This window comes from Primulina eburnea, chromosome 18 (genome assembly GCF_022965805.1).
Source record: "Primulina eburnea isolate SZY01 chromosome 18, ASM2296580v1, whole genome shotgun sequence".
Lineage (NCBI taxonomy): Eukaryota > Viridiplantae > Streptophyta > Magnoliopsida > Lamiales > Gesneriaceae > Primulina > Primulina eburnea.
This window is the reverse complement of record NC_133118.1, coordinates 4,217,688-4,226,301: the sequence shown is the minus strand read 5'-3', so window position 1 is coordinate 4,226,301 and position 8,614 is coordinate 4,217,688. Positions and strand designations below refer to the sequence as shown.

Below are 8,614 nucleotides of genomic sequence, written 5' to 3'. Positions count from 1 at the left end.
TCGAGCAAGGTTGCTTCTTAATTCAAAAACGACTTCAAATATTTTTTTAAAGATATCTTTATCATAAGATCAATCAGTACCACCAGCTTGCATGAATTGAAAGAAACACGAAAAGAGGGAAATAAACCAACAAATATGTAGAATCAAATGTATGCTTTCACAAACCAAGAATGCAACAAGACTCTTGTCAATTTAAAATTGAATGCCAGGTGCAACAAAATCTAGCTAGAAATTGGCATTTCCCATCTATTTTGTAGTCGGTGCAACTAAAAAATCTTCTTCCAGGCGAACCAGGCTATTCACATGAGGTCGAAAAAACCGTGATACTTTGTTGGTGTCCAACTCAAATGACTGGATTTCTCTTGTCTTGACATTGTAAGTCATGCAACGTGTTTGCAGGCCTATAGTGCTGAAGACCAAAACCTCCCTAACCACTAACCAACCAGAGGGAATAATTGCATTTGCATATTCGCCAAAGAGGTCCTCAAATCGGTAGATCAGAGGTTTCAAATCAAAGCTAAGCGATATGCTCCACTCTCCAGTTTCTGAATTCATTTCCCAAACATCCATAAAAGATTCTTTGGCTTCATTAGCAAAGGATAGATTACTGCCCATTGGTAAAAACTTTCCGCATATTTTCGGTATTTCAGGCAAAGGAAACCGGCGAATGGTTTCAGTCTCTACATTCAATGTCAAAAGAAAAGTGAAAGTTTCGCTAACCCAATGTATGTATCCTCCAGTAACCCACGGTAAAGACATGAGAGGTCCCCTGGTTGCACGAGATAAGTGTTGTACGTCAATATGCCTCCAAACTTTATCAACTCCAATGGTTAGCACTGCAATTTGCGTACATTGATTAAATGATTCGTTACAATATGCGTGCACCACTTTATACTCCATGGAAGCCTCAACGAATGCTAAACCAAATTCTGCAAGATGTCCTGTCTCACAAAAATACGGAGGAAGAATAATCCGCTGCTTTGTCAAGGGATTAACAACATAAAGAATATGTTTGTCTCTAGGATCAGGGGCCAATACCAAACCATCACAGCTATTGAATACTAGATGTCCAAACCCGCTGTCAAACTTACATATCTCGAGACATCCCCGTCGCATTTCCACGTAAATCGCGTTATGAACCGATCGCCAGTCCTGGATCATAATTCCAGGAGTTGAATTCCGAAGATGGTGGCTGGCGAAACTTGGGGAACGAATCACAAGGTTCCATTCTTTGCAAACATACCTCACCACATCATGTAAAACTTGAGCAGGAAGACGTGAAAAAATATCAAACAGCAGTTCTTGGGGTATACATCTCGACGTGTAAGGGTTGACGGACACCTGCGTAGTCACAAAGAAGAACCATACCGAGTTTAACCCAAAATTCTCCTCCTTCGTCCCTCAAATTCAACAGAAAATAAAGTGGGAAAATCACTGGCCCAAGAAAGCCCAAAAAAATCATAGAGAACGCTACAAATTATTCAAGCAATTCGATGAAATGTGTATTCGTGGCTAATTATTCTTCTCTGTAACAAAAGGCTAATTATTCACCGTTAATTACCTCAGTCGTCGCTTCACTGGGATCATCAGCATCGGCCATTTCAGCTCCGATCGGTGGTCACCGAGGTGGTTGGCCGCGGAACAACACCCTTGTGGAGGCGGAAGAGGTGATATCCCTGCAGCTTTAAACCATAAAAAAACTGTAAAGGGATTTTTTAAAACCTCCAATTTAGGTCATTTTACACAATACCCTTTAATTTTGGGTAATTTGGCATAAAATCCCTACCCAAGTTTTTAATTCAGAGGGAAGATACGGTCTCACAAATCGTATTTTGTGAGACAAATCTCTGATTTGAGTCATCCATAAAAAAATTTTACTTTTTATACTAAGAGTATTGCTTTTTACTGTGAATATCGGTAAGATAGACCCGTCTCACAGATAAAGAATAATTAGCCACGAATACACATCCAGATCATGAATGTTTGGAATCCATCTAAGAAATTATTCCATCGAACATACTCCCAAATCAGAATTCTCTAGCAGGATTTATAATTGACTAAAAAGGTCCAATATATAATTCATCGTGATAAGTGAATTGGTATGCCAAACTTAGTGGGGTGTATTCAATGTAGAGATTTAATGACTTTCAATGACTTTTTTAAAATGATAGATTTCCATTGATTTGGTAGTAGATTTTTATTTACTTTTGTAGAATCTCACATATTTGTAAACAGAATTCCATGGCCTTTTGCCGACTTTTTGCAAGATTTTGATAGATATTTGAAAAAAAAAATTACCATTCAATTTAACAAAATCAAAATTTCAATATATATAATTTTTTTGAACTAGTAATTATTTAACATAAATAACATATTCACTTTGAAATAAATTTACTTATTTAAAAAATAAATATGTTTAATATATGAAAAAAAATCACAATTCAATTTAACAAAATCAAAATTTCAATCCCCATGTCTATTCAACATGCATAAATCAAAATTTCAATCCCCATATCTATTCAACATGCATAAATAATTAATCAATAAATTTTTAATTTATAAACATATATATAAATTTAATCAATATAGAAAAATAACTAATCAAAACATCATGAAATTTGATAAATTGTAAGTAGTTTTTTATGAAAAAATCTAAGATTCGTTATTGTGAATATGATCAACGTCAATCCACATTCTATTTGCTATAGTATCTCTCCATGCATTTTGCATTTGCTAGTTGTTGCTATTCAGTGTCAAATATTTGATCAAAGTTGTTATCCTCATAAACTTGTTCTGATGAAGATTGTGGAACTTCATTCTCTGGTTCAACTGGAAAATCATCAGACCGACACTCATTTCAAAGAAATTGTGCAATCCGGCACAAGCCAATACAAGCTCCGCCTGTGTTGTATATGAAAATGAAGGAGCAGTTTGAATATTTTGAACCGCGATTTAAATATACCAAATATTCTCTCAATGACGTTTCTCAAAGAGGCATGACAAAGATTGAACAATTCTTTTGCATCTTCAGGGTGACGACCTTGGCCAGTGAATTCTTGGAGATGATAACGAACACCTCTAAAAGGAGCCAATAATTGACGTCGATTTGCATATCCGCAATCCACTAAAAAAAGTTTACCTATCGAACAGTATTTGTAGAATCAAGTAACCAATGAATAACATATATAATATTGAAAAATTACAAAATTTTTAAATAAGTAGCATATAGAACAAAAAACATACCATGTGACACTTTAATCCCGTTATTTCTTGAGCATCTGTTAACATGTTTGAATCATTGGCAGATCCCTCCCACCCACTGAGCACATCAATAAATTCTAAATCAAAGTTACAAGCTGCTAAAACATTTTGAGAAATTGTCTCGTGACGATTACGATAACTGTTAGTATCATGCCCAAACATTGTTGCTGGAATATGAGTGCCATCAATAGCCCCAATGCAATCCTATAATAAGAAAAACATAATAAAAAAATGTGGTACTTATAATAATAAAAACTAAAAAGAATTTAATCACTTACTTTAAAATAAAGATAAAATCTTGTACTCTCTCTTATTTTTTCTAGAACTCCAGATCCAGGTTTGACCATCATATCTGCTGCAATGCTATTCAATGCTCTCAACACCTTGTTGAAGTTTTGGCTAGTATTGTATTGTGATCGACCGAATATTTTACGAATCAAGCAATATCGAGTATTTTGACCGACAACAAGTAAAAGTATGACAAACATTTCTTCAATACAAATATATCTTGTATCTTGCAATGATGTTTTTTCTCTAAGGATGTTGCACAATTTTAAAAATACGTCAAGGTACATTCTATAAATTTCTCGAAATTTTGTTGGATCCTCTTTTAATATTTTATGGATATAATCGTATCAATATGAAGTTATTGGCCGTCTATTTAAGGGATGATGGACGCATTCGTCATTCATGTTAGTTATATGCTTAGTTAGCACATAGAGGATCCCAATAATTTCCCTCAACAAATACCTAAAAGTTTCGTGTAATTTTTCTTCGAATTCCTCTTCTTCCATTTGATCTTCTACATCATGTACGTTGATATATGATATTTTAATGAACTACCTGATATCAAACAAGGAATTAGAATAAAAAAATCTATGAATTTATTGAACATCATTCTATGTAAAACTCAAAACTTATATAAATAATCCAAAAATCCACAATCAGAAAACACATAAAAAGAATATGTCCAGAATTAAATCACAATATAACTCATTATTAATCATGTCCCTAAAAATACTCATTCATTTAATTTATAGTATATCCATCCCGAATATCCATCCCGAACGCACTTCACTTGTTATTTTCAAGAAATCCATCTTCTTTACTCTGGTGTTAAGTAAACCAAGCACTTTGTATCGAGTACGATTATCCAAATTTGGGACCTCTTTGATAGCATCCCAACAAGTATCACCTGCATTTCCTTTTAATTCTATCTTAGAAACTACCTTCTCAAGAGTGTGAGATATTTCACATATATAATTTGGGCTTGTATTCTTGAATGTGCTTGATTTTGCTTCAAACTCAGCCCTATCTCGTCTTTTTGTTGTTGGTGGAACCTCTGAACCTCTGGGATGAGGGGATAATGATAAAACAGAGTCCTCAAAAAATGGAGGCTGGTGCGAAGATTCTTGTTCGTCACTTTGCACGAATTCACCACTATTATAATCAAAGACATAATCATCTAATAAATTAGTTTCCTTATTTTCTTCTATCTCAAATGTTCTTGCATTAGTGTCAACTCCTAGTCCAATTGAGTATATTCTAGTAGCAATTCCAGTCCCGACCGCAATTCTCAAATCTTCATAATTCTCAAAAGTGTCTGTCCGATAGTGTTCTTATTTAGGATGAGACTATAAATAACAAAAAACAACAATTGTTAAAACTAGTTATAATTCTAATTATAAATATAAATTTATTATTTTAACTCAAATACTTTTACCTTGAAATAATCCTCCCATACTTCATCTTTAGCAGTGAATTTCTTTGTCACGGAATCCCATCCAAAACCAGAGTTATGACGTATAAGCTTACAATAATTGTTGTATCGCTGTTTGAACCACTTTAAACGAATTTGATATTGTGTAATAGTCTTTTCACATTCAAGTTTTTCGTTTATAGCATGAATTATTTTTTTCTCCATAGTTTTTTGTTAAATACTCAATTCTTATCACGTCATCCTCGCATTGCGGCATCAACCATGAGTCTTAACAATTCATTACTCTCCTTAGTCGTCCACCCATTATATTTTTCTCGTGAATCTCCCATTGTGAGTGTTACTTGAGTATGCATAAGATATAAAATATACGGTGATAAGAAGCAAACAAGCACATATATTTTACTAGATATTGACCAAAAGAAGTAAAAAGATCTAGAGACAATTATAAAGTGTAATAAAAACAATCAAACAACAAGGACTAACAAGAATTTTAAGAAAGAAGCTCCTAAGTTCTATGTTTATCACAACTACATGATATACATTGATTTTAAGTCAATGTATTAATTCATAAATGGACTATACATGTGATATTTTTTACTGTGCGATATTTAACAATGCAATGGAATTAATATTATTGAATGCCTTAAAAAATATTAATATTAGATATTAATATGTCAAACTTACTCATTATTATGATGATTTGGGAAGCATTGGTTTTCTCATAGATAACGCGCTTTCTTTCAATGCTCTTCTAGTTTATATAGAGGTATTGTACATTTCCGGCCAAGTATCGAAAGAGTTTTGCATATGGGGTTCAAAAATTGTTAGGGAATTTGGTCATCATAATGACATATAATGAATAATATATATTTGAATACAAAACACACACATGTTGTTAGCCTATTGTTATATCCTGCAAAACCATCGGCATTAAATTAAGAAAACAAAGCATCCTCATATGATGCATTTCCTCCTCACCTTCCAAGATATTGATACATAATAAATTAAAATAGATTTTTATATCCTAATTCCTGACCACTGTGAAATCCTTTGTTAAGATTGAAACCAAAAAGAGACCCAAACTGTACAATAAAGTATATTATGATAGTATTTTGACTCGCCAATCAAAGGAAAGTAAAGAAAAATACTGTTACGAAAATCTTTTGTATTACTTCAAAAAATCCATTTCATCTCAAGAAATTTAAAGAAAATAACAAATTAAACAATGACATCGACTCACCACTAATAAAAAAAACTACTGCAAAATCATAAAAAATTGATTTCACGAAACGCTTATCCAAATTGTCTACTGTCTATACCAATAATGTAATCATCAAAACTATAATTGCCAGCCACACCTACGTGAATGAACCAAAATACACTTGTTGAATACATGATTTGAATAGACAGAAATCATAATATATTTTTTTATCAAATCAATAACGATTCAAGAAAAGATTCATACCTTTGAAATTTGAGAAACCCTCGATTTGTCTTTAGAGAGGAAAAAAACGCCGTCTTTTGAGTGAGAAATAGAGATGTTCCGAGTGTGATTTCTTACCATCAAACATAAAATTGGAAACTTGAGGAATGAAAGTCTAGAACACAGAAGAGAAAGAACTGATCATGGAGTTAGGCTTGAAGTGGGCTGCTAATCCTAACATCCTTGTTGCTGCCAAAGCATTCTGGTTGAAAGCTACAGTCCAGGTATTGTCTCTTATAAACAATTGACAGCCTAAGTTATCCGATTTTCCTTTTCCGGCATTTCAGGTTATGGACTTTTAAGTATTTTCCGAGGATTAAAGCCACTGGTTCCGAGCTTTCCTTGTTTTGCAAACATACATGTTTCTCAGATGGAGAAGGTGTGTACTGATTGGTTCATCTTTCTTGCTGCTAATCCTCGGGAAAAAAAACGAATACCATGTAAAAAGAGATGCAGAGATTTGCACGCGTTTTGCACGTACAACGCTCACATATGTGAAGTGAGCTATCGACAATCAATCGAGTTCATGATATATTGCTTTTGCCTTAAATTCTAATTCTGTAGCCTCATGTGGACTTTGGAGTAAAGCTGCTTGGTGTAGATGCAATTTCCATTACTGGATAGTACATATTTGTCCAGGTATTGTTATTTCTCCTCTCCAACATTTTTTCAAGATCTTCGGTGATTTTTTCCAAAATAAAGGGGCATTGTGGTATATGTTTCATATGAATTTGCGCTGCTTCATGAAGTGATCAAAGATCAGGTTGCAAATATGTATTTATTGCCTAAAAAACTTGAAGTTCAGATCAGGGATCCCGCAAAGTGAGAACGAAGTGTTTGTGTTCGACTATGTGCAACTCTACGATTTCTAATCATATTCGGGTTTGCTTGCTAATTGACAGAGCCATGATGAAACCAGTCAGGAATACTTAATGTGAAGGGTCTCAGAGTAATGAAGTCCAAGAAGAAAGAACTCTTAGTAGCATCTGACCCTTATGTGAAGCTAAAGCTCACTTACGATAAGCTTCCGTCCGAGAAAACAACACTGAAACATAAAAACTTGAACCCGGAATGGAAGGAGGAATTCACTTTTGCTGTCAAGGACCCTGAGGCTCGAGTTTTAAATCTTTCAGCATTTGACTGGGAACAGGTATTGAATCATGTTACCTCCTCATAATCCTTCTACAAGTCACATCATTCATCAATAATCAACTTGAATCATGTCGTCCAACTATTTATGATAATAACACTTGTATCACTGAAGTTTGAAGGCAAATCTACTCGACTAACCAATATAGAATTTTTTTCCCTTAGGACCTCTGGGTTAGTGGATATATACCTATCAGACGTCATCAACAACAAGCGAATCAATAAGAGATGCAATTTTATTTACTCAGAGAACAGAAGGATTCAGATTGAGATGCAATGGAGAACTTTTTGGCAATATAGGTTTTGTGAAGAATAATTTAGTGGATGTAAAGAACTAAGAACTGAGCAGCAAGGAATATTTTTAACTCTAGGTATATTAATTTGTTTCTATTGCAGTTTTTCATTGGGTAGAAAATGTTAGGTTAGAAATTGATTCACTCCTAGCATTAGTTGACAAAAAAGGAAGTTCATGTACAGATGCCAGTATCGACATGCTACCTAGTCATCTCAATTTCAAAACACGAACAAATTTATTCTGTCAAAAGCTTCCAACTTTACCAACAAATATATATAGTTCTTGAATTATCCAGTCCACTGAGATTTCCCTAGACCATAATGCCGAAATCCTAAATTAATGCGTTACTTTGGCCGTCCTAACATCTGTCTTAAGGACTGCCTGAACCTATCCTGTATGACCCTGATCATCTTGCTACCTCATATTCCAGACATTGTTTCAAATCAAATGACAACTGCAAGTCCATGATTCAATAAACACCCCTGAATATACATACCTCTAGAAACTCTTCACAAGTCTTTTTTAGTAAGCATTCCCATAATTAAACATCCACCGGAATGTTTAGAAATCACCATGCAATATGCATTAGTTGATGCTAGTGTCACTTCAACCTTTAAATTTGTATCCGTAAAGCATATGGCAACTTGAAGAAAATACAGGTAATCGATACATATTTCCCAACATGCTGAGAAACACCACCAAAAGG

At 34.0% G+C, this 8,614-nt stretch overlaps 1 protein-coding gene across 1 annotated transcript; it reads right to left on the bottom strand.

The window, feature by feature from the left end:
- Positions 1-122: 122 nt before the first annotated feature.
- LOC140820086 (putative F-box/kelch-repeat protein At1g13200) lies at positions 123-1,735 on the bottom strand. Its single transcript, XM_073180406.1, has 2 exons — positions 1,562-1,735; positions 123-1,341 (listed from the first exon to the last, which is right to left on the bottom strand). The coding sequence occupies exons 1-2, from the start codon at positions 1,598-1,600 to the stop codon at positions 247-249; spliced, it is 1,134 nt and encodes a 377-aa protein (XP_073036507.1). The 5' UTR covers positions 1,601-1,735; the 3' UTR covers positions 123-246.
- Between the last annotated feature and the right edge of the window lie 6,879 nt (positions 1,736-8,614).